General features: G+C 47.8%; 1 protein-coding gene across 3 annotated transcripts; it reads right to left on the bottom strand.

Moving 5' to 3' along the window:
* Positions 1-1,114: 1,114 nt before the first annotated feature.
* Positions 1,115-26,726, bottom strand: PDK2 (pyruvate dehydrogenase kinase 2). Of its 3 annotated transcripts, XM_044444575.1 has the most exons (12): positions 26,511-26,726; positions 20,261-20,402; positions 16,068-16,139; positions 13,576-13,760; positions 13,177-13,266; positions 11,582-11,659; positions 10,590-10,619; positions 8,847-8,923; positions 6,831-6,929; positions 5,362-5,469; positions 4,351-4,464; positions 1,115-3,114 (listed from the first exon to the last, which is right to left on the bottom strand). In XM_044444575.1, exons 1-12 carry the CDS (start codon positions 26,629-26,631, stop codon positions 2,974-2,976), a joined length of 1,257 nt encoding a protein of 418 aa, XP_044300510.1. In that variant the 5' UTR covers positions 26,632-26,726; the 3' UTR covers positions 1,115-2,973. The 3 variants fall into 3 exon arrangements, with proteins under 3 accessions (XP_044300510.1, XP_044300511.1, XP_044300512.1); XM_044444576.1 differs by lacking the exon at positions 10,590-10,619 and having other exon boundaries at positions 26,511-26,724; XM_044444577.1 differs by lacking the exon at positions 20,261-20,402 and having other exon boundaries at positions 26,511-26,641.

The following is a 26,726-nucleotide window of genomic DNA, read 5'->3' as shown; positions in this document are numbered from 1 at the left end:
AAATAGGAAATGAAAGCAGTTTGCATTGGCACTCTGCTGACTGGACAGGCTCCTCTGGGTGCCCCGCCTTACAGAAAGGCGCACTTGTGGCCAGTCATACCAAGCGAGCTCTAGAAGCACCTGGAAGGGACGGCAAAGATGGAGAAGAAAGACCGCAGACCCAGACTGGGCCCTTCCCATGGCAGCAATTGGGGTGGTGTTGCTTCTCAGCAGTGTGACAAAGAACACCGGCAATGCAGTGCCTGATGAAGTCATGTGCCATCTGCCAAACAATGACCAGATTAGATGGGACATTCATTGTCCAAATCCTTATGTGCCCCCTTACCATTTCAGCACACAATCCTAGTTTCTGATCCCATAAACTAAGGGACATTTCAGTCACACTTGTGACTATTTCCATGTTTCCTGCTGACTTTCCAATCGCAGATCTCACGCGAAGGGCTCATTTGGAAGTTGACCTCTTGGTGCTTCCTCTTACCGAGGTTTGTTTGCTAATATTTCCCACTAGTCTTGGTTTGGCAGCAAGAGAGGGGGATCTATGCTCTCCTGGGCCAAACATGGAACATCGCTCACTCCCCTTCTGAAGCATTTTGAAATCCTGTGAGGAAAACATGCGTCCACTAGGTGTCATCATAACACATTTGGGCAAACAGACTCTCTCCAAAGTCCTACTTAGGATGCATCATGCGCCCACTGAACAGGGACGCATTGCTAACACATTGCAGTAAGCCTGGTAAGGAATGAAGTCAGGTGGTTGCTCACCTCTTCTCTACCTGACAGAGTAGACTGGAAGGTGCTGAGGATGGGTAGATTTAGGGCAGTGTCCTGGCAGCATCCTAGTAGCTGTTTCCTCCTCAGTTTAAGGAAGAGGAAGCAAGAAACAAAGAGGACAGAAATAAAAAGCAACCAAGAGTCATTTTGAGGAACACTGTGCTAAAAGTCAAAGGATGTCTTTGAGGACAATGTCAAAGTTGAGCTGCAGAAGACATTAATTTCACATAACCGCCACCTCCCCGTCAAAAGTTGGTACAGGTGAGACAACGAAGAAATCACAAAATTTGCATTGAGATTATTTCTGAGAAACAGCTTAAAATGAGTCACACTGCCAGGGAGATAAGAGTTCCAATTTAATTGTTCTTTTTTCTTCTGATCAGTGAGCAGAGAGTATTATGGCAGTTTTTGTGTCTTGAACAAATCTGTAGTTTCACTCAGATAATATGTGTATACACACACACACACACACACACACACACACACACACAGACACACACACATATGTATGTATGTATGTCTTAGGCATATGCACAGCTGCTTCCCAGACAATTTATGAGCACACCTTGCCAGGAGGGGAAGCACTGAGAAAGGGTGGCTCTTACGAGCCTGTGGAGGGAAAAAGGCAGGTGCGGAAGGTGAGGTCAGAAGGATGTGGGGACAAAGGGCTGGGTGCTCTCAGGAACCAGTGGCAGCTTGCAGGCAGACCTCTAATCTCCCCTTATATCTCTGTTCCCACTTGCTCTAAGAACCAGGAAGATGGGATGCTAGCAAGTACCACTGGAAGGGAGCGTGCACAGGAAAGGAAACAAGGGGGAAGGCTCGGAGGGTGGGAGGAGCTGCCATCTCATGGCCTCATATCCTAAACACTGTATGGTGACGTTGTGAACAGCTCCTTTGGCCGATCCCTTCTAAGCCCTGGAGGCAAGTGACTCACGAGCGAAACACAGTCTTTACCAGAACACACTCACACCGCGGCTGCCGCTGAGGGGCGCGAGGGGAGCCCTGAGCCCTTCATCTCATCCCCCCAACACCTGATGACGCATGTCCAGTTCTGCTCAGCAGTTTCTTCTGCTGCAGGTTCCCCCGCCACTAACAGTCCACTGCCGCATCATAAACAGCCCAACTGGTTTCTCTGGCACCTGCGGCTGCCCTGAAGCATTTTGCCACCGCAAGGCCAACCCAACCCACTGCCCCGTTCATGGCAACACGTTGCTTGCCGAGCGCAGGGCAAGCAGCTCCCTCCTCATCCACAGAGGCTTTGGCTTTGCACGCCGGCACAAGCCTCACTAGGAGCTGAGCAGTGCAGAGCAAAAGTGCAAAGTCCTGCCCGTGGCGAAGGAACCAGATGAGCAGGGAACCCACCAAGGCCAGGAAAGGAAGGCTCCTTCGACACTGGCCCAGCCAAGCCCCTTAAGGCCTCCTGTCTGCTATTGCACATCTAAGCTTTGGCCCAAGTGTGGATACCCAGCTCTTCCCACTACAAAAATCGCTGCTGTTTAGCAACTTGGACACTGATACATGACTTGGGAAAAGAACACAGATCATAAAGAAGAGGCGCATGCCATCTTTCTCTCCTGGCACATGCACCAAAAATCAAAGCAGTCCTTGCTCTTCTCTGGCATAGCTGCTCTTTCCAATGAGTGTATCTGACTTACATTTTCTATCAACTCCGCAACATGAGCTAGCTTTCTGACATCAGAAAACAACACAATCAGCCCAAACTTGTTAGGATCACCTTCATCTTCTTTTGTCGATTACCTTAACTTCCCTCAAAATGTTAATGCCCAGCCTTCCAAAGCTCTAACTTTCTTCCATTTTATGGTCCAAGAATAATAAAAAGTGGCATGAGCAAATACTAAATATGAGAAAAACAGACCCTTGGAAGTCCAATGCCAGCCCGCTAGACCAAAGGACAGGATTGCAGGTGGAGCAGGGAAACGTTCCATGCAGATTTAACGGTGATATGGTTAAAGAGATCTATGCTACATACTCCCAAAAACACATCTGAGGAAATAATCAGGCTCCCAAATCACTGGCAGATTGGACAGGCCAGTCAATAGGAAGAGTCCGTTGAGATCCGACGACATCAAGTGGGTTCATGCTGGTGATGATCATCTGTCTCTGTCCTCCCACCAAAGTTGGTTTTTCCATCCTGGAGGCAAGGCATGAGCCCATCCCTTCAACACACAGAGGTCTGGCTTAAGTCACCCGGTAAGTGGAGGTGTTCTTGGGCTCTGTGCTGGGCACACACCAGTCATCAGCCTCCTGGCTGGTTTGGTAGTGGCGCCATGCTGATTTGTTGTACACTGGAAGCCTCTCTACTGAGTCAGTTGACAAGGCCTAGAAAGATGGAAAGCCGTTTAGGATACACCTTTAGCAAGGGCAGCTGCATATCCAGCCTGCGTCCAACCACACACGACCTGCCCAGTCCATCTCTTAAGCACACACTGGCCTCAACTCGCGCGCACACACTGCACATGGGGGCCAGTGGGGGCTAGTGTGGGCCTCAGTGTGCTGCAACTCACTCTACGATGTCACACGGGGAATTCCAATGCCAGGTTGTACTTCATTAAAAGCAAAGATAAATATAAGACCATCCCTCCTGTGTCCGGCTTAGCACCAAACTGGGACATGTAGGAATGGACAGTAATGACATTCGACCCAGGTGACTACGAAATGGCTACTGCCGAAAGTAAAATAAGGAACCCAATATTCACAAGAGAACCCACTTAATTCAAGCATGTTTATGAAAATCCAAATCCTCCAAGATGCCCAATGATATGTTAAGGCTTTCAGTTCTGTTCAGATTGGCATTACTGATTTAATTAAAATATGCAGCCTAGCATGAGGCACATGAGCCCCAGCAACTTGGATTTGTCTTACTCCCAAGTAAATATGGATAGGATGCAACTTGAAAAAGCCAACTCTGTGCTTCAAAAAGCAATTTTTTTTTAAAATGAGGTGTGTGTGTGTTGGAAGCAAAGAGAGATTTGAATAATGGTGACATTTCAGATTTTGTAGAAATCTTCATGCTGCAGAAAATTTCTTGGTAGACCGTCATACCTCCAGCCTATCTGAAGTTGGCCACGGACTGGCAGAAGAAAGACTGCAAATCCTGCATTCAAAACTCAGCTGTTAACTGGACACTTTCATGAATGAAAAAGGATTCCACAGAGCAATGGGACCAGGGCTGTCATCCAACAGGCATTCCGTTTTCCCCTCCATCTAGCCTACAGTGGAACAATGACCCATTGGCAGAATTCTGCATTGGTTTTTATCCATGGCAAACAACCTCAGCAGCATGAGGTTGAATAGGCACAGGCTGGAATTCACAACTACTGTGCCCATTAGTTACCCTGAATCCTGCATCTTCTAATACAGCCAAGTTAGGCAGGGCAGGTCCATGAAAGAAAGGGCTGCTCAAATTAACAGTATGAGCCTATGTCTCCCGGAAAGCAATAAAAGAAACAGTTTCTATGGGGCTCATTAGCTATGAAGAAATTAAGTCCTCACTCAGAGCAAACATTCAGTCCTTGCTTGTGAGGTGTGTGGTGAGGGGAGAAGACACCAACTTACCTTTAAATAGATGACAGCATCTGTCCCAAAACCTTCCATGGGAAAGAGCTGAAGGTCACCTTGGAAATACTTGGCATAGAGTCTGGATATAGGCAGTCCATAGCCGAAGCCAGCCTGGTATTCGCGAGAAAAAAAGGCCGGGATCATAACTGGCTGTAGAAGCCCCTGCAGCCCAGCCGGCATCCCTGCTACATACCAGGGGCAACCCTGTGCGCGCCTCGCATGAGCCACCTGGCAAATCCTTCCCACAGATTCTCTCTCCTGCCTTTCAATACCAGCTCTCCCCAGCAACGCCATGGGACCTCGGGCCTCCCACCCAGAAAGGCTATTGTGAGCCAAGCAGCAAGACATGGATGAGAGGCCATGGATCTCCTGGCCTTAAAAAAAAAAAAAAAGTTGAAGCACAGGTTGGTGAGGATAGTCTGATTTTCATTTGAACAGCAGTGGTGCAGGAGGGGCTGTTTACCCCAATTCTCCCCATGCCACATTCTGATCTAAGTCTTCCTAAATCTAAGGCACGGTATGGTATAAGCACTTTCCCACAGGATGGCCCACTGCCTGCTGAGGGAGCATTTTTGGATCAAGAAAATGGCAGAGGGAGAAAGGATTAAACACCCCCATCCAGCAGTGGATCACTTGAATCACCACTTTAATATTTCCTCCACGCCATTCATACAAATCAGGGTTGTCCCACCCCACCAGCTGCTTTAAAGTCAGGACATCCAATCATGGATCTTCCATCTCAGATCGACTTTCACTCTCTGATGCTCTTTCAGGTCTTACTCCATTCCTGAATGGGCCTTTCCAGCCTGGGAAATCAAAGGCTTCCACTGGCCACACCTGCCCATTCCCCGCATATGGTCAGGGGAGAAATGCGAAGGCACGTTTACACTTCAAATGCAACCCTGTGTGATGCCAACTGCTATGACACCCCCATCTCCTTGTGTAAAAGGCAAACCGTGAGCTAAGGCAGTCTCACCCCTACCGCTCCGGCCAGGTAGACATACGTACCAAGGGAGTCCCACCAGTGCCCAGCTCTGGTTTGGGTGCGGTGGAATACAAGTAGCTGAAGAGTCGTTCAATCTTGCGGAGAGGGACACCACCTCCTCGGTCGCTCATCTGGTCAGAGGCAGGAGGAAAATACCATCAATAGAGATATTGTCTCCTACTTTACAGAGCACAGATCTCTCTCCAAAGGGCTGTCCAGTTCTCGTTCAGTTTAAAGATCTAAAAAATCATTAGATGGAAATGTAGCCAGAGGTCCTAAAGGTGCTCATCAAGAGCAAAGCACCTGGTCAGCAGGCTAAACGTGGATCACAGTCTTCCCTGGTGCGGGGAGACAAAGGCCCAGTCCATGCCAGGCACCATTTTGAATAGAGAAGCCCCTGCAAGTTGTGTCTTCCAAATGGTGCCCAGCATGCAGCACAGCTCATGCTGGGTTAAATAACCCATGGTGAGTGTGGTGTGAACCAGATAAAGGCCTGACTTATATATAACTATTCAAACTCCTTCTCTCAACTTCTCAGCCAAGCAGAAAGGCAGCAGGAATTTGCTAGGTTTCTGCTTCTTGTCGCAGCTAAGTTTCTCTCCTGCTCCTCACCTTAGGTTACATTTTCCTGTGCCACACCTTCTGTATGCGATATGAACTTTTCAGCCCTTTGCCAATGGCAGTTCTGAATGCCAATTAAATCAACATGTAAACAGAAAGCAACCAGTCTATAACTCAGAAAAAATATATGATGTCTTAATAATTCCATTCCTTCACACATACCACTTTCTAATTTAGGCATTTCTAGTCTAAAACAGATTTACAGCTTTCCTGTCTAACTTCTGATGCAAAGTATACATGATTTCCATCACAGGGATACTACAGTGCAGCCGGCTCATTCTGCACTCACACAGAACCATCCCAGTGGTGGCTCCCAGTTTTACTGGTCATTCAGGTTGTGTATGAGAGTGGTTTTTTTTCTATTTCTATGCTTCTACCTACTTTGGATTTAAAAAGAATGAAATGCACTATGTAAACTTATAGATTCAGAGAGTTAAGAGTTTCACTGAGGCAGTGGGATGGAACCGAAGGAAGTACCTTCTGGAGATGGAACTGGCGTGCCTGTGTGAGTGTGGCAGGGTAAGAAGAGGGAGTTCAGCACAACTGAGTGGGAAATCCTGGCCACCAATGTGAACTTAGGGGCACGCTCGAGTCCGTGCTCTTAGGACCAGGCAGCCCTCCTGCTACACAACCAGGATCAGCACATGGCTCAAGAGCTGCACTGCTTCTCCCAAGACATGCTTGCAAACAGAGTGAAGCTGGTTGGCTCAGAGACCCTTTCTACCCTGGATTTGGATTGTGAATATCAAATTGAGGAGCCTGTGAATATTGATCAGTTGTCTGGATAGGACGATTGAGGCCCTTCATTGGCTGGCAAGGCCCAAGAGGCTGCAACTGCAGGATGGCATACTTCTCCCAATTCCTCACTTACCCTGATGGAGAGGTCCTCTTGCCCCAAGGCCACCATCACCTTGATGGGTGGCAACCTGGGGCTGGACTCGTGGCTTTCTACCGTGGCCCTCATGGCATTCTGAAAGACAATGCAAGAAGGAGGTAAGGGCGGTCTCCCCAGATGGACTACCTCATCGGACTCCTCCCATCCTTCACAGGAGTGCTTCCTGAAGTTAGGCTGACAACCCTAGTGTTCACCGAGTTCAAGCATGCTCTGCCTACAGCCCTCCTCAGCCCCACCTAGCAAATCCCATGGTGAAGTCAAAACATCTGGAGGACTACAGGCTGCCCATCTCTGATCAGGCCTCATTTTCTGCTCAAAGCAGGATGCAGCTACCACATCCCAAAAAGATGGCTGTCATGTCTCTGTCTTTAACTATCTCCGAGAAAAGACCGACTGCCAGCAGATTTCTCATGATGCTTAGCTGAAATTCCCTGCAATTTCCATCCACTGGTGTCAGTCCTCTGGGGCAATTCTGTGAACCATCATAATGGTCTGCCTTTTTTATCCCAACCGGAGACCCATAAGCTCACTTTTCATTGTGAAAGTGTACTTAGGCTGCAACCCTATGCCTATTTGGACAATGCAATACCCAGTATGCTCCAGCCACCCATGCTAGTTGGAATATGCTGGAAACTGTAGGCCTTTTTCCTGTCTAAACATGCATAGGATTGCGCTGAGTGAACTTTCAGAAAGGGACATGTCAACAGGCAGCCATAAGCAGAAGCCCCAAACCATCTGTACATTTGCTTCTTAATTCAAAAGTTTACTATTATTTAAACACATTCAGGGCTAAATCAGGACAGTCAGGCCTGTTTTGTTAGCTTTTAGCACAAAGCCGTCCTGTAGACATCCACCAATCAAGCCCTACGTGGATCACAAATGGAAACAATCAGTACATCCACTCCCTGAAACATCACACAACTGTCTTTACCAAATGGATATGGATATCTTTGATGTGCATCCCACAGGCAGGAAATATGAAACTATGAGGAGATGAGAGGTACATTTCTAACTGATCACTTACACAGAGACATTAGAGGGGAGTGCTACTGACTTCCTTTCACTGCCCCTTTTGCTCCACATATCATACAACGTGGAGAGAGACGGCGTGGTGTGGTTAAGAGAAGGCAATCTGGGTTCTAATCCCCGATCAGCCATGGAGCCAACTGGATGATTTTGGGCCTAACTCTCAGCCTAACACTCAGTATTCTGTGGCAACTGAGTATTCCCACTAAGCAATTTTTGGAGCCCCATCCATCTTACACTTTTTTCCCTGTTTTTTTTTAATGTCTGCAAAATTTTGAGGTTCTCTGAAGTCTGCGGCTATCTTGCTCTGGTGTCAGTTGAGTATAAAAGGCTCACAAACTAATGATCTGGGGGATGGGATAGAGTGTCATTCCAGATGAAATTATCAGAGGCTAGAGATAGTTTCCTTCCTATATGGTTGGGGTAGCCCAGTTGTGGCCCTTCAGATGCTTTGGTCTACAGCTCCCATCAGCCCCAGTCAGCATAGCCAATAGTGAGGGCTCATGGGAGTCACAGGGCAAACCATCTGGAGAGCCACAATTTGGTCAGTCCTTCCATATCCATAATTTGCATGGCCTGGCAAGCTTTTCAGAAGATAACATCAGCATAATTGGGGCCTTTTAAGCAGGTCGGGCCTTTTAATCTAGGCCTATTGAGCAGGTCATCAGAGTCTAGCCTGGAGCATCAGGCCACTATTGGTAAACAGTGCACCACTGCTAGAAACATCCCAAATGTATTTGAAAAAAATGGCCGCCAAGAGCTTGACTAAGCAACTGTGACCCTCTGTGTCTGTGGAGAAAGAACCTTCTCATGGAGTTCTCACGTAACTGTTGCATCTTTCATGGTCTGGCTGGAGCTTCACTCTCCTCTCTCACCTCAATGTTTGAACCAAAGTTATAGTGATGACTTCTTGGCCGAATAAGTGCCCAGGACAAGTGCCCAGGAGGGATGCTGGGGGAGAATTACCTTGAAGAGCTCAAACAGCATGTGGTACAAGTGGGATGGGACATAGACCATGTGGATGGACTGGTCATCATGGTTAGCTACAAGCAGGAAAGGAGACATCGTTAAGAGCACGCAGGCGGTGTTCCATAACCATCTGCAGCCCCTCTCTGCAGCCCACCGCATGCAAGACCCCTGTGTCCTCAGTTCCATTCCCCTCCACCCAGCTGAACCCATTTTCAGAAATACTGTCCGTCAGGACAGGTTATAAGAGCGTGACTGGAAGTGTACCAGAGGGTATCCAAAGATCAGATGCCTGGAACCTCCCGCAGCGAGACCGTACCCAGATTCCCCCATGCCAAAAGACAGGCTGCCCCAGCCACTCCACTAAGCACCGAAGGGTCAGGAAGCAGCACCGAGCCTTCATGCTACCCCGGCCCCCCAGGCACCTCCCCGGCAGCCCTCAAAAGCATCCTTGGGTTGGCTCAGCATCAGGCCTTACACCTGCCTCCCTCCATTTGATGCCCTCCATATGTGTGGACTGCGGCTCCCATCGTCCCGTTGGCATTGCCACTGGCTATGTTCAGCAGCCTGCAGGAAGCAACCCTCTAACACCGCTCTGTGAGACCATACCCAGAGTCCTTTATGCCCAAAAGACAGGATGCCTCAGCCCAGGTAAGCCGATGGCCCTCTGGCTGGGGATGATAGGAGTTGCAGTCCAACACGTCCACAGGGCACAGGTTCAGTAGGGCGGGATCCACACAATGGCACCACGTTAGGCCTGCTTTTTGATCCTGCCCAAGTCCTTCACATGCTGCAAGTGAACGGTTGACCACCTTGCCCCTCCCTGGGGTTCCTTCCTGCTTCCGCAACCTCAAATACCCCTGGAGTTCCCAGTTCCTATGAACCTTCAGCTCATGCAGTAGGTATAAAGCTTATATATATATATGCGCCAGCATATCTGACAAGAGAATGCAAGCATTTTTCTAGCGTCAGAATCGAATCTTTAAGAGGAGTGATTCAGTGCAGCCATCTCAGCTAACAGCATTTGATGGAATTATCCTCTCCGTTGTGGTGTGTGGCAAGGGCAGGACAGTCAGTGGCTCCCACGAAAGACGGCATCCAGCAGTCTAGCTGCATTTGGACCACTGAGGGTGAGACAGTGTGACGTAGAAAGTCGTGCTCCTTCCGTGAGTCACAGGAGCACGACAAATGGGGAGCGATCTTGCAAAAGTCCTCTGGGCATATCATACTGAACCAATCTTAATCAGTTCTTTGGTTTGTAATGGCTGATGCCACGGAAGCACACAGGGCGTGTCTGCGTGTCAGAGCGTGTGCTGACTAAAGTTCACAAGTTCATGTATAAATGCTCTTTACATCATGCATGATACCACCTGTTTAAGGTTTTTAAACTTTGCCTATTGGGCAGCACAGAAATGGATTCTGGATGAAGGCACCTGGGATACCAACAAACTCTATGCTTCTTAGAGCTCATGTGAACACTTTCGAGGCTTGGAAATGCTGTAAATTAAGCCAGGCCTTGACAAAAGAGAAGGATAATGCTGCGACCTAACTTTTCACGGATGACAACCCTGTGAGGTAAATTGCTGTGCCTGTGAGATTCTGCAGGCATGGGAGCTGCTTTTACTTGCTTCCAAAGAAGAGGTGAGAAAAGGCCACACGGAAGGTTCTAGCAAAGCTTTTGCTGCCAAGCCACAGTGCTAACTCTACAACCAGTGCTGATCAAATCAGAACTTTGCTACTTACTAGGCCATGGGTGAGGTCTTGTTCCAGTGGCTGAATTAAAACGGGGAAATAGGAATGAGGCTGACAGTCACCCTAGAAGCTCAAATGATGGAGCTTGTACTTTTTAAAAGCCCTTTTAGAAGAAAGGCCCTGAGAGAGAGCATGCAAGTCTGCCAACTGCAAAAGGAAAGAATACTGTCCAATGTAAAACAGGCTGCCCAAATGTTCTAAGGATAACAAATGTTATGGATATAAGAGGCCGTTCTTGGAGAGTGGCAAGACACTGGTTGCCCCATCAGTTACATAGTTTCCCCCTCTCACCCCCTCTCTCTCATCCACCCTGCACCCCAGGGCTACAGCTCTCTGGGGCCTGTGCAGAACAGCCCCTTTGCAGATGTTCTGGGCCAGGAGTGGGCAACATGTGGCCCCCCAGAAATTTTGACCTACAAGTGCCAGCATCCCTCGCCACTGGCGATGCTGCTGAGAGGCTGAGAGGAGTTGTAAGCCTAAACTCGTGGAGGGCCTCAAGTTGCCCACCCTTGTTTGAGACTATTCCCCTGAACATTTTGCTTCCTTTTTCCAGAGCCTCCAGTCCTTTTACACTTGTGGCGATAAAAGGAAAGGTACACAAGCCATTTTTGTAACATTTTAAACTTGTACGGCATTAATATTTCATTCAATTAAATTACACGTGATGCTCCCTAGAGTTAGCTTCTGCCTGTTCAGCACTGATTGCTCTCTGTTCCCAGCCTTGTGTGCACGCCGGCCCCCGTACCAGAATGCTGCTCGCTAGCAACCTCCTGCACACACACACTGCAATCCGTGGGATGGGCCCAGAAGAGCACACAGATTCTGTGCCCGAGGAACCCTTGCAAGACTTCTGCACAGGTGAGAGCTCCCCTGGCTGGAAGTCAATGCCGGCCACCTCTTGGCCTAAGTGCCCACCACCCGCCCCAAGTAATCATGCCTCCTCCAAGGCACCCCACATCTGCTTTGGCCCCCAAAGAACTCACCATTCACCTCCTGGATCTCCAGATCAGGAGACGCCAAGTAGTATTTGTCACACAACAGCTTTGCCATATCATAAGCATCTGCAGTCAGGGGGTGCAGGGAAGAGGGGGAGAGAGAGAGAGAACGAGAACACACAAGGAACATGGGTTATCACAGGAATGCATTATGTCCCTCTTCTTCAGAGAGGTCAGTTTCTTGTGCTCTAGAAAGTGATGACTTTGCTGTACACTGATAGAAATCAGCAGGAGCAATGGCTGTGAGGGAGGGTGAAGGAACATTTGTAATGTCTTCGCCCTCTGGCCCCATCTTCCTGGAGACACTAACATCGCTGCAGCTGCTTCTGCTCCTTTGCCAGCAGGGAATTGGCCTCCTCTGTGTGCTCCTGTTCGTGCCTGCCCTGGAAGTGCGAGCAGAGGGGAAGCTCTGGCCTCATCCAGTGGCAGGCTGACAAAGTCCCACTGCCTCCCCTGCCTCCCAGGAGGAACATCAGGGCAAGCGGGAGACCAGCCTGGCCTCATCCATCAGCCAGAGAGGGAGCAGCTTTAGGGAACTGGCTTTTCTCTTTCCTCCCAGGGGAAAAACAACCTGGAATTGCAAGTAATGTGGCCCCATTTATTAACGGAAAAGGAGTGCTTACTCCAACACTTAGGGTCTTTTCTCCTTTTCTGTCATGTCTATTAGATTATGAGCCTGTGGCAAGGACCCGTTTTATCTTTCAATAACTGTACAGCGCTTAGAAAGCGTTAGGTAGTAGATATTATCTTGGAACTGCTTTGGAAACACCCAGCATAGTCAAGGAGGGATATGAGAGAAAAGCCCATGAGCTGAAAAGGTTGACTGAGTGAATGTATATGCAGGACACAGTCCCCAGTTTCCCTCAGGAACCACAGCCCTCACTCTCCCTACATTGACAAACAGGCAAGATGGGGCTCGTCTCTGCGCACGTCCTGCCTTCAAGGAAGACAAATCTGAGCTGTCCCGCAGAGTTTCCGCTGTAACAACAGCCCTGCTGGGTCAAACTGCAAGTCCAGCCAGCCCTGCATCTTGCTTCCAGCAGTGGCCAGCCAGATGTTTCCAGGAACGCCACCAACAGGGCATGAAGTCCGCAGCTCCCTGCTATGGTTCCTCCTCTGCACAAACACATCCTTCCCACTGCTGCGATGCCTTTAAACCTGGATGCTCCGTTCTGCCATTGGCTTTGCTGGCTGGGAATGATGGGAACTGTGTTCCAATAAAGCTGGGACTGTCAGGTTGGGGGATGCTGTGCAAGCTGTTGGGTAACAGTCAACCAGAGGGCTATTCCTCGGATTGGCCAAATTGACTTTTCAAGCCTTCTGAGCCAGGGACCATCAGCATACCTTACATTAACATTTTAGCATTCCTTTTAAATATTCTAAGGCAGGTAATGCAAGGGGTGGGCAGGTGAGAGAACCATGCTGACACAAACAAATACAGCAGGAGAGTGAGAACCGGCACGATGGCTGTGATGCTGAATCCTCTGCATTTTGCAGAGGGCTGCTGTGAATGAGGAACCGGAAGACAGAAAAACCAACAGCACAGAGGGGAAGTGCTGGCACTGATCGGGGGATCCACTGACCTCTAACCACGTCAGAGACATTGCAGTGAGGATCGATGCTGCCGATGTGCTTGGGATGGGCTGGATTGGTGCTGCCATTGAAGATCAGGGCTGCGGAGAAAGGGAGGGGAGCAAATTAAGACAGGAAAAACAGCATATGGCATGTCAAGGGCTGTAGTTTGACAAGCAGACACAGGGAAAGGATGGACACCTGGGGAGAGGGCAGTATCTCCCACACCTGCAGTACATATTTTTAATGTGGCACTGCACACCAGAGAATTGCAAAAAGACACTTTTGCCACACTGTTACAGACCAGGAAGAAGGCTGGGAGGGCAGATTTGACACAAGCCAAGACAGATTCAAGGGCAGACACAGCCAAGGCCAGAGGAGGCCCAGTTCAAGGTGGTTTTGTAACTCACTGTGCTGGTTAATCAGCATGCGGATAGAGATGCGGCTAAGGTAGAAGCGGTCCAGGAAGTACTGAATGTTCTGGTTGGAAACAGGGTCGTCCCCGTAAGCCTCCTTGTATTCGATCACACCCTGTGCCATGGTGGGGACCACGTCATTGTGACGGTTCCGGATTGTGACCAGGGCATTGGTGAACCTGGGAGGGGAAGATGTTGATGTGTGTCCAGTCTTCTCCTTCTCATGGTGACCCTATGAATGGAAGCCCTCCAAAACGTCCTCGCCTTGTCAGCCCTGCTCAGTTCTTCTCAACTCAAGGCTGTAGCTTCCTTTATGAAATCCATCTACCTCACAGCTGGTCTTCCTTGCCTTTTCTGCCTTCAGTCTTCCCTATCATGGTTGCCTTCTCTTGTGAGTCCTGCCTTCTCAGGAGGTGCCCAAAATATAACAGTCCCAGTTTCGCCATTCTTGCTTCCAAGGAGGAAACAGGACTTCAGAAAAACCTCAAATGGCCATTTGACAATTCTGGCCTTTCCTCTCCAACATCCCTGACTTAAAAACAAACCAATCCACATCCCTGGGCATGAGCAAGCACTTGTACATCCCTAAATCTGACTTACTATGCATCCAAGGACAACTCCTTCCCTTCACATACAACTCTTTTTAACAGCCTTTCCCAATCTGTCACCCTCCAGATGTTTCTGACTGCAGCTCTGATTATCTCTGACCATCTGCCCTACTGGCTGGGGCTAATGGGATTTGTGAATTGAGGGGCTTGAGAACACATGGTATTCTGTGGCAGTAAGAAGACTGGTCTATGCTATTGGCTTGAAGACAAAGCCAGACTTTGTCCAGAGCTGGATTTTGTCCGGCCAACACATCCAAGGAGGCTGCTTCACAAGGGCGCACAGAAATTATCTGAAAGAGGCATGCTCCTGACACAGGCCATGGATCAGTAGATTTGCATTACTAAAGCCTCCCAGGGTTCTCACCTTAAAAATAATATATTTGAACTTAAAATCTGGCTCACACTTATTCTGTCCAGCCCATGCGATGCATTTCCAGTTCCCAACTCCTCCTCTCATGCCAGGCCTCAATGACAGTATCCGGGCGGCTGGTCCAGAAGGAGCACCGAAGCAGGTCTCCCTGGCTCACTCTTCTGGCCTCCGCTGTCAGACACACAGGCTGGGTTCAGACAACAGGATGAGCCAGGGTGGCTTTTTACCATAAGGGATCTTCCTGTTGTCCAAACTCAATCCTAGTATTTCACCATGGTAAGCTTGGTCTTTGGAAACCAGGATAAGAAACAACCATTTATGGTTTCTCTGTACCACTATGGCTTGTCACATTGGTTGAACCCAGATTGTGGTCTGCATGGTTCTGATGCACAGCTACCATAGACTCCCCTGTAAGGAGTGGCAACTGCAGAGCCACTCCAGCCATCTGTGGACCAGTGAGAAAGGGACAGGTGAACAATGCATCTTGGGACTGGATTTCAGGCACATTGGATGATGGGATCTACAGCAGGAGGACTGAGTGGGAAGGATGGAAACTATGATAACATAGAAACCAATAATCTTTCAGATAAATCATAGTAAAATGCATGACCTGTGGTAACCATGCAGAGTTGCTTGTCACATTGTGTGAATGCAGCCTCTGTCAGGTAGATCATGGCAATACAAATGTGAACTGTGGTAACCACACAGGACTGCTTGTTGTATTGTGCAAACGCAGTCACCAAATGCTGACATAACACCCAAATGGTCTGCCAAGATACACCCCCTTTCAGCGAAAGCTGGTGGCTCCAATGTTATTGGAATGGCATATCCAGTCCAGGGTTCAATCTGGCCTTTAAATGAGCTCTCCATGGTTCTGAGCCTATTCTGGGCTAGTGTTCAGCACACCAGGTGGCTCCTTAAAAGTTCAGACTACAACCTGAAGTGGAGATGCCACTGCAATGACACTGGAGCCACGAGGCTCCAAGGCTATCCAACTTCCTCAGGTGAACACTGTCACATCCAAAATCGGAACAGGCCAGACAGCAGACCCAAGCAAATACTGCTCCGATTCCATACAGGATGAACAGTGTCATATTGTTTGTGTAGGGAACTTATTATATAAGAAGTGGCTCTCCAAGACACCATGACAGAGGGTGAGGAAGTCCAGCTCTGCTGGTGTGCCAATTTGGCCAGGCCTCTTTCCTCTGATCCCATCACTTTCCCCAAGCCACTGGGTGGTACTCCAATTTTTGTGTGTTCCTCCCCATTCTAGAAGACCAAAATGTCAAAGGCTCAGTTCCTGGTGGGAAGAGCTTTAAGTTAAATATATGGGAGCGTTTCATATTTTGGCTCCACCCATCACTAGCACACAATCCCCACCCACCGCTAGCATGCAATCTCCAAAGCTGGATTTACCCCTTGGGCAGAGAGTGCTCCCCTACCCCCTTCTACTACGAGCCGGGATCCTTGCACAAGCGTGTTCTGTAGTCTTCAAAACAGAAACTCACTGTCCCAGGATCCCTTGGTCCTCAGGATCCTTATCCAGGAATATCATGATGTCCAGCAAGCTCTGCACATACCTGGTGGAAGGAATGGAAAAGCAGAGTGTGAAAGCTGCCTGCATTCTAGCACTTTTGTCTTTGATAGGGAAGGCAGAAATTACAACTGTTTGTGAGCACCACTTAAGATGGGAAACTTCAGTTTTTTGCTACACAAGAATTGCATCCCCCCACCAAGTCCATCTGTGGACTTTATTGATAATGGGGAAGTTATGCACATTTTTAAAAATGAAATTATTTAGGGCCATCACCCAACTGAAGTCAGCTTCGTTCAACCTTTCCCAACCTGATGCCTTCCACATTTTTTGACATCACCCTGCCGACAAAAGTGTGTATAGTCAAGGCTATGGTTTTCCCAGTTGCAATGTATGGCTGTGAAAGTTGGACCATAAGGAAGGCCGAGCACCAAAGAACTGAGGTCTTTGAATTGTGGTGCTGGAGGAGACTCCTGCGAGTTCCTTGGACTGAAAGGTGATCAAACCAGTCAGTCCTCGGGGAGATCAGCTCTGACTGCTCTTTAGAAGGCCAAATACTGAAGATGAAACTCAAATACTTTGGCTACCTAATGAGAAGGAAGGACTCACTGGAGAAGAGCCTAATGCTGGGAACAATAGATGGCAAAAGAAGAAGGGGACGGCAGAGAATGAGGTGGCTAGATGGAGTCTCTGAAGCAGTCGGCATGAGCTTAAGTGGACTCTGGGGGATGGTGGAGGACAGGAAGGCCTGGAGGAATGTTGTCGATGGGGTCAGGATGGGTTGGACATGACTTTGCGACTAGCAACAACCCATCTTCTACAGCCAGCATGGTAAATGGTCAGGAACACAGGGAGCTGTGATTCAAAATATCAAGAGGACACCATGTTGAGGCAGGAAGGTATAAGCTGGACATGCACTTTCAACGCTGCAATCCTGTACGTGGGGAGGAAGACACATACTGCACATGGGGAGGAAGACACATTGAACACAATGGGATTTAATGGAGCTGATCTTTGACCATAATAAAGTATCTATCTCTCTATCTACCTACCTACCTACCTGTGGGATTTACTTCTGAGAAAGCATATATATGACTGTACTATTGGTTGATTAAATCTACATAAATGTGTGGCCCCAGTAGGGCTTAGGGGAGACAAAAAGAAAGTCTTCTATCCAACTCATCATAGCTATCATTTTAACTCATCATAGCTGATCAAAAAGAGTTAAGGTTAATCAACAAAGCATTTCAACAGAAGAATTTAAATGACCATTTATTATCTAGAATGGCAAACCGTAGAGACCTTCCCCAGCAGAGAAGACACGATCCATACACAAGCCTGGGGGTGGGGGTTTATCAGATTTCCAGAAGTTAAAAAATATATATTTGGGGGAAAAATCAAAAGAGTAGATTTATGCTACAAGAGGGAAGAAACTCTCACTTCAACACTGAGGCCCAAAGGGCTTGACATGCAAGAAAGAGTCCATGACATTTCTGTGCCAAGCTCAGGATTTCAAAAAATAAGCAGAGGGACGGTTTGCAACAGTAGTCCTTGGTGATAACCACTATCTTCCTAAATTTGCTATGATAATTTGGCAGATACACCAAAAGAGAAAAGGCCTTGGTGAAGACCGAATCCTAAACAAATCTAACCAAACTTACTGATAAATTCTAAACAGAACAATGGTAGCCGTGCTGGTCCGTGAGAAAATAAAATACAAAATCCACAAGTAGAGCAATACCTTGATTAGGCCCAATCAGAACTGTACACAATTGTGCAAGTTTCTGAGTTTTCCTCATTAGGCTAGCTAACACAGAAAGCACGGGATCTGGGAAGAAATTCCTCTTCAGGCAATTTCACACACCAGCAGACTCTTCAGCCCACAGGGGATAACACTCCACACATTGGCTGTAGCACACTCCAGTCCATGTAAATTTGTACCAGAAGAAATTGTATAACCAAGCCCTAAAAAAGACTTGTTGAGTCTGGAAGAGACCAGCTTTTCCTAGATACCCCGTTCCCCATGGCTGCCTAAAAAGTCCCTCTGTGCTCCCTGAGGTGAACTCGGAAAAGAAAAAGGCAAGCCATCAGCTTCTGCAGAGACAGCCAGTAATCTGGGGCATTCCAGCTTTATTTATCTTCTGTGACTTTTGAAAAGGTTTTTTAGAAGAGTAAACCATCGTGAATCCTTTGTCAAAAAGGAAGCATCTTAATGCAATCAATCAATAAATGCATACATACTACAGTGGTAGATCCCTATAAGTTTGGGACTCCAGGGGTTGACAAAAGATAAAACTCCAGCTGTTTTGGACTTCAGCCTCCAGAGGCCTCTGCAAGACTGATAATGCTGGGAGTTGAATCCAAAACTTCTGGAGAGCTACTCTCTGTCCACCCATGTCGTTTCAGGCTTCAGTGGCAGCATATACAAGAATCAAAGTACATCAAGTGTTTCTTGAAGGGAAACTGCTGTGTGCATATGAGCTCAAGTGAAGGAAGAAAGATTTGTAGCTCTCCAAGGCTTGGTGGTCAACCTTTCCTGCAGGAAGTGGTGCTAACAACAGAATGGCCAGGTTTCAAAGGCAGCTGGGTTAGTGACGGGTGGCAGCAAGAGAACTGGGACTTGTAACAATGAACTTGGCTCTTAGCTCTGCAGCAGGAATTGCGGCCTGCCCTTCCCATGTTGCTCTCTCTGGCAACTGCGAAGGGACTTGGCGGGAGGGCGGGAGAAAGAGCTGAGAGGCCTGGAGTGCAATAAATAAGCAAGCTGTCACGTGCTTTCTCAAAGTAGGACACAGTTCACAGACCATCTTAAAGGGCCATACCCTGATTTGTTCTGCCCACCACCGCACCAACTACAGAGCTTGTCTTTTGAATGCAAACAGCAAAACCTAGCAACAAGGGCACCTTCAGACATAGCAACTGTCAGCAGAGTAGGGCAATTGTGGGACACAGAGATGGAGAGAGCAAGGAACTCAGACCCTCAATGAGTCAAACACACAGTTAAACAGCGGGTCTGTTCTTCCCCAGCATACAAATCTCCCCAGCTAGATGCAGGGGAGGCTGGTGACTCCCCTGGCAATGGGGTTCTTTGCCAGGCCACCTTTCATTCTGAGCTTTATAGGTGCTATCCATGGTGCTACACTGTGACAAGCTTATTTGGGGGGTGGGATTCAGCACTATGGATAGTTCTGATGAAGTCTGGAAGGAAAGCTGCAATGGAAAAGGAGCCCCATTAGAAGAGGGGTCACCAGCTCCATATCCGTTCTAGAGGGGCAGAATCCTTTCAGCCTGAGGACCAATTTCCATTTCAGAGAGGCCTTGCTGCAGGGTGGAATGTGCCCGGCAGCAGTGCTGAGGCTGAAGGCAAAACTGACAGGGCCAAAACCCTAATATACCAGCATATTTTAGTTTGAAACTCTGCCTGCAGTAACTAAGACTTAGAATGCAAACAAAACCGAAGAAAAGTCAGAAAAAGATCTGTGGATGGGGAAAAGAAGGTGAGGCCTGGTGAAAGGGTATATTCACACAGGTCTTAGAAAGCAAAAGTTCCAGTGGGAAGATTGATCCTCAGATTAAAGGATCCAGAGGACCAAGACTCATCTGGACCTTGGGCCCCTCTACTAGTTTGGCCCTAAATGCCAGAAAGAAAGGCCTTCATCTCTCCTGACACGCTAGCTTGCCAGGTGCATGGAAATCTTCTCAGATGGATCAGCATTCCACCATTTGGCCCACCTCCACCCCCCGCTGCAACCTGAAGGATTGCAGGACACTGCCTCCTACTGAGGTCAGTGGTCCATCTAGCTGGCAGGGGAGGGGCTCTCTGAGGTTTGAGGCAGAATTTTCCCAGCCTAAGTTTGGAGATGCCAAGGATCATCTGGACCTTTTGCACACAAAGCATAGAGCTTACCACTGAGCCATGGCTCTTTCCCCTGTACAACCAAGTAATGAAGCCAAACCTCAGCTGCACCACACATCTGCTGTCCTGGAAACAGAACAAGGCCTAAGATGCCTGGCCAGGGTGGCTGAACTAGCATAGGAATGGTAGAGGATTTCAGCAGTTTGAAGACTCTGACAGCAGGAGAGCATGTTGCCCTTGGGCATGGGGTGGCCAGCCCACAATCCCCAGAATATCAACAGGAAAAGGAGGGGAGAGGAACAAGAACCCACCAACTCTGCACCAGCTGAACGGAGGGGGTGCTCAGCACACGGTCTGGGAGAAGATTGATCTCCTTCATGATGTTGGCCAGCCTAACAGGAAGTTCTTGACGGAGGAAAGTGAAGGAGGTCTTCTCACAGGCATTGCTGGATCCTTAAAAGAGAAAGGAAGAAAGGATACACTTCACCACTAACTGATCGTGTGTGCCTCATGGTGGTAGTTACCCCAGTTAATGTAACCTGCTCCCAGAACCAACACAGGAAGGCTTTTACAAGCAACTTTAAATCCTCATAGGGGCAGCAGCATCTGAAGATACAGTTTACAATTCTAGCTTTAAAAGATTTAGCTTCTGTAATATGGGTCCAAGTTACAACTACTCAACACACACTCTATCCCTTCACTGCCCTCTTTATACAATTATTATTTATTTATTTGTTTTATATCCTGATTATTTCTTGCAATGAATTCAAAGCAGCCTTTGTCATTCTCCTCCTCCTGCTCTCAATCTTATCCCCACAACAACTCTGCAAAGTAGGTTGGGCTGAGAGTCTGTGACTGGCCCAAAGTCACCCACAGTGAGTTCCATGGCTGAGCTGGGACTAGAACGCAGATCACCTGAGTCCCAGTCCTACAGTCTTAACCATTACACCACACTGGCTCTTCATGATTAATGGATGATTCTGATCTACAAACATTCAAGGCACCCTAAATGTGTGAATATTTAAGATATTATAGCACTTGTTCTTGGTTTGGCTATGTAGAATACAATACTGAACACAGAATGCGATTGCTGAAGAAATGGCAACCAAGTCTGCATTTTTAGAGTAAATTATCAGGTCTCATAACTATAGAAAACAATCTGAGAAGGAAGAGTAGGTAATGACAATTTCTTAAGGCTTAGAAATGGGGACTGAAGGGGAATTTAAGTAGTCAAAAGTAGTTTACTATGGCCAACATATGCCTTCTATCATGGTAGTCACCAAATCCTTCCTTTTCCCCCACCCACATATACAACTGACCCTCAACCCCTCTCTTCCGTTACCCAGTTTTAGTGCTGAAGGCAGGTTTCCAAAACGCCAAGAGGCATTCCAGATCAAGAGGGACAGAACATTTTCCAAAATGGAAACATTCCCCATTGCTAGGCTATCATAGTTACATACAGTTAGTTAGTAACAACGAGTACCAGGCAGTATTAGATTTTTATTCCCATAAAAATAATGTCTACATAAAGCTCTCGATTTGTTTGAACACATTTAAAGCACATCAAGTGTACTTTGTTCAATCCTTCCACATCCCCATGCAACCAAAAATCAAGTGTTTCAGTTTAATTGCAGGACACAAACTAATGTGAGATCGTTTTAGTTTTGCTTATTAAATATGTATTTTTAAAAAAACATGCTAAACCTGCATGTTCTATTTAGAGCACAAGTGAGCAGTCTTTGGGATCTAATTTGCTTTTCACTAGAACCCCAAGGCCCACTAAGCAGAGCTAGGTGCAAAATAGCAGTGCAGGGATATGAAGTCACTCGCTCACTGCACCCTCCACCCTGCCCTGAGTCTTACAGTGTCTCCGATTACAAATTTACATCTCAGTTACTTCAGGTCAACTACTCCAGCACAAAATTCAAGGTGGGCAGCACAGCTGTGCAATGACCCAGTGAGAGGCAACCCATTCATATGTTACAGTTTAAAAACACTGAGGCCAAGATGGGCAAGTCACACTGGCCACGGAAGAGCTTTATGTTAATCAAATGGTAAAGAAATGCTTTGAAAATAAGAGAGATTATCTAACCTTGTGCATTCATTGGGAGCCACAAATCCTTGCAAATCTACTGCAAATCATGTGGAGATCTATTGGCAGATCCAGAACCACCTGCTGCCCACTTTCAATTTAGGGCTTCTCAGAATTATATGATTCTTTCCCAGTCTAGAATCTCTGGGAAACCCACATCAATGATCATTTCTAATTGCTATACACCCTGTGGGCTCTTCTCAAATACAAGAGAATCTAAAATAACCATAACCAGGGTGGTGGTGAAGAGACAGACTGTATGGGCACAGAGAATTGCGGCAATACCTTACTCCTTCACATGCATACCAAGGGCCTAGTTGGGAACCTCGTTTCAGTGCCAGGATTCAGCCTTGAAATCCTGGATTGTTTCATTCAGGCATTCTCTAACCCAGAGCCCTTGAAAGAAGAGGTCCCGTGGCTCAGTGGCAGAGCCCCTGCTTTGCATGCAGAAGATGCCAAGTTTGATCCCCAGCTGGGGAACTGTCTGCCTGAATCCCTAGACTGCTACGTTTTGCCAGTCAGTGTCAACAACCCTGCACAAGAAAGGCCAAAAGCCTGACACAGAACAAGGGAGTAACAACTCCCATCAGCCCCAGCCAGGGCTGTTAGGAGTTGTACTCCAAAACACCCAGAAGGCTCTCGGTTCAGGAAAGTTGGCTGAGTTTAAAAAGAAAACACCTGATTATTTCACAAAGGTCCTTGGTGTTTATAACAATGGAAAACACTAAAATGCAGGCAAGAGGAAGAGCCTTTGAAAAGCCAGATTAATCCCAAAGAATGCAAGTGCAGAGGGCATTATTTCCAAACCAGTCCTAGCCCTGCCCTTCTTTCATTCTGGAAATTTAAACAGTTGGGAAACAAAGCACATCTATATACACAGGTTACAGAACTGCAAACAGCATAGAAGCAAGGGATTCACTACTAAAGTTGACACAGAAGTCATTGGGGTCATTTGAAAAGGGAGGCGCAGAGGTGTCAACATCCTGGAGTGTTGACTGCTAGGTGAGCCCAGGTTGTCTTGGCACAGGGCAGAAATGGAGCTGTTGTGTCAAGGACATTAGCGGCAAGAGTGGGCAGACTGAGCCATGCACAGCCAAATGAAATCTAAGACAAGGAGGTTTCCCCCACCAACCCTTCTATCCAAACTGTCTAGTCAAGCAAACCTGCACAGCCCAAAGTGCCAAGAGCAACTCAAACCATGTCACTGCCCAGGAGAAAGGGGAAGATGGGAGTGAGGAGGGAAATACCTGCCTGGGAGAGAAGGGGTGGGGGTGGAGGGGCTGGCTCGCTTGCCACTAACACCAGGCAAAGATCCCGGAGCTCTTTATTTACTGTGCGGGTTTGGAAAGCACATCAGGCAAATCTTTACGGCTTGGATAAAAGAACAGCAGCAGGGGAGAGTACAGAGCGGATGTGAGGCAGAGAAGCTTTTTAATACCCGCTGACGCTGTCGATCCCCCAATCAGCTCCAGTTGTCCTTCAGATCCTTCAAAGGGCATTGCAAACTCCCTCCTCCCAGTGCAGAGGCATAAATCCAGCAAGACGATGCATGGGTTTCAAAGGAACAGTTTTCATTAGCAGCTACCCCTCACACTTTGCTTCTTTATGCCTCACTTTCTGATGCTTACATTGCAGGGAGGGGAAAAAGAAGTAGAGAGAAAGTAAAATCTAGCAGAGTGGAGTTTATGGGGAAGGGAAACAGAACTTGGCCAGCCTTTCCTGTGAGGTTAGGGCCTGGTGTTTCACTCCCTCTCTTATGGATGGAGGGACAAATGTACACCCCAGATGGACAGTCTGCAGCTCTGCAGATGTTGGTGGACTCCAGCACCCATCAGTGCCAGTTACCATGTCCAATGGCTCGGGGTGGTGGATGCTGGGATGTTCACCAGAACTACAGAATATATGACAACAGACGCATGTTTCTGTAGATGGAACTGCTGTACCTGCCATTAACTGATTTGGAGCAACAGACTGCACACAGCAACATACTATCCCATATATATTTACTATCCGTATATCTATAGGAAGCCCTGTCCTGTCCCCCCACCCCAAAGCATATGCAGTGGGACTTATTTATGGCAGTGTCAGAATCCTATACTGTTCTCCATAAGCTTTGGACTACCAAAGGCCTAGGGAAGCCATTTTGGCAATTATAGGTGACATATAAGTACATGAATAAATATGTTCAGTAAGCCTCAGCCATTGTGTCCAATGGTCAAGGATTATGGAATTTGTAGTCCAGAACATGGGAAGAAATCTAGGTTGCCTCCCCTGAATAACAGAATGCAAATACAGCCCTCATGGAGGGATGGTGCTGGATTACAGAGGTGGAAAACCTGCATGCATCCAGAAGCTGTACATTTCCCATAACGATATAGCAAGACACAGTGTAGGAGAATGGTTAGTGTGCTGAAATGGGACTCTGGAGAACTGGGTCCTAGTCCCCATGGAGCTATGAAGCTCACTGGGTGATTTTGGGCCAGTCACTCACTCTTAGCCTAACCTACCCCAGAGGGTTGTTGTTAGCATTAAAAGAAGAGGAGGAACAGGAGGGCTATGTAAACCACCCTGAGTTCCTTAAAAGAGGAATAACAGCAGAATATAAAGGTAACGCTCTATATTTATGTAATACATTTATTACAAATTGATCCAGATAATCTGGATAATACCACCATCCCCAAGCACTGGCTATGCAGGTTGGGTCTGATAGGAGTTGGGACTCCACCAACATCTAGAGAACTGCCTGTTCTCTACCTCTGGATTAGCAGGAAGCAGGCAATCTGTGCATTATACGTATATGTAAGTGAATATCCATATACAGCAGGGGAGAAAAATACACACAACTCCCATCATCCTAGATCAGTGGCCCCAATGGAGAGCCAAAACCATTGGAAAGCTGCAATATCCCAGACTTTCACCAAAGAATTCAAGGCTGTTGTGCATGATGGTACTACGCACCGGGATGAGAGAGAAAACTGCCCCAAGGACTACTTCACTTTGGAATAGCAAGAAACTACATTTTTGTTTCCCTGATTCATGGCCAACAACATAACCCACTATCCCACTGGGGCTCCTGCGTGCAAATACAGAGCCAACTTCTAGATGAACAGAGTTGTACCCAAGGGGTAGAGGCAGCAGTGGAGCACCAGACAACTTCCTTTCAAAAGTCCAGGAAGTTTCATGCAAGCTCCAGGCAGAGGCTTTCGCATCAGCTGCTCTCTCTGCCTTTTAACCAGAAATGCCAGGGATCGAACTTGCATGCAAAGCAACTGAGTAACCATCTTGCTGAAGTTTGCCTTCCATTCCCCCAGAGACATGAACAGAATGAAAGTCCTACAGAACATTCCTCCGCACATGAAAACTTGGATAGCCAGGCTGAGATGACACTTGACAAATTTATTCAGAGTGCAGATCTGGTTACAGCTCCATTCACTATATTACCATGGGGACAGCGAAGCAAAACTTCTACTTGGAAAAAAATCTGAGGGTAAGCCCCATCACTGCCCACTGTGTTCATCATGCATGCATTTAAGATTTGCGTAGGAAGGTCATGACCTGTTGCAATCTGTAGCTCCTTGGCTCCACTTGTTTCCATTACTTCCCACCTCTACATCCCTATAATTTATATAAAGCATTTACTGGCTGAGGAAAACACACCACACATCGGGTTAAGCTGTGCCATGAAAACTAACACCAGGACTGCCGCAATACTGCATGCATACTCAGATGCATTCAGCTCAGTGGGATTTACTTCTGTTTTAAACGTTAAAGGCAGCACAGGACTTCTATTTTATTGTCCTTGGAAATCTCAAACACAGTAGTGAAAGCTTGCCTTTACCTAGATTAGGAAAGTGAAAGAGTAAGTGGGCACTTAATCCAATTATGACCTACTTCCTTTATTTACTCCCATCAGGGGTAGGGAACCTGTGGACCTCCTAGTGCTGTTGTATTCCAACTCCCTTCTGCCCCAGCCAGCATGGCCAATGGTCAGGGGCAAATGGGAGTCGGTATCCAACAACATCTGCCGTGCCTTAGGCCCTCTATCTCCAGTCAATATCCTTCCTTTCTAAACAGAGTGCCCAAACTTTTAAAATAAAGTCAACCCTGCAATCCTCTACACACTTGCTAGGTGTTAAGTCTCTCTGGACTCTTCGGGCTTCCTTCTAAGCAGACCTGTGCAGGACTGCAACTGCAAAACAGTTTTCTTTAGAAGCCAACAGAATCATTTCTTTATTACCCAAGGCAGCAGCAATTTAAGTGAAGAGAAAGCGCAGATCGAACCAATCCGAGACGCCACATCCAGGTGAGGCTGCCTTGCGGGCAACCACGCAGGGTATACTCACTCAAGGGCAAGGGGCATTTCCTCAGTTAAAATATGTTGCCTCCGGTGGGGAAGCGGGGAGAAGGCTGTCGATCCCACGGCTCCGGGGACCCCTCTCCCTCCCTCCCTCTCCCTCCCTTCCACGCACCGAAGTCGAGGAACTGCTTCATGGAGAGCGGCGACGGCGAGAACTTGCTGAAGTGCTCGATGTACTTGGGCACCCCGGCCAGCGCCGACTGGCCCTTCATCAGGCACCGCAGGAGACGCATCGCGGCCGCTTCCAGGCCGGCCGGGCCGCTCTCTGCCGGGGGATCGCGGTGGTCCTCCTCCCCGAAGGCCGACGGGCACTTCGGCGCTCCCCGGG

This window comes from Varanus komodoensis, unplaced genomic scaffold (genome assembly GCF_004798865.1).
Source record: "Varanus komodoensis strain SLA01 unplaced genomic scaffold, ASM479886v1 scaffold45, whole genome shotgun sequence".
Taxonomy (NCBI): domain Eukaryota; kingdom Metazoa; phylum Chordata; class Lepidosauria; order Squamata; family Varanidae; genus Varanus; species Varanus komodoensis.
Note: the sequence above shows the minus strand (reverse complement) of the source record. Positions and strands in the feature narration are given on the sequence as shown.

What these genes read in the sequence shown, in the direction of transcription:
- PDK2 (XM_044444575.1), bottom strand. Translation starts at nt 26,631, where the DNA reads ATGCGTCTCCTGCGGTGCCTGATGAAGGGCCAGTCGGCGCTGGCCGGG. An exon ending in GTTCAGCTGGTGCAGAGTTG is followed by an intron (nt 16,140 to 20,260) that starts GTGGGTTCTTGT and finishes TCCTTCCACCAG; the next exon opens with GTATGTGCAGAGCTTGCTGG. An exon ending in AAGAGGACCTCTCCATCAGG is followed by an intron (nt 5,470 to 6,830) that starts GTAAGTGAGGAA and finishes GCCTCTGACCAG; the next exon opens with ATGAGCGACCGAGGAGGTGG.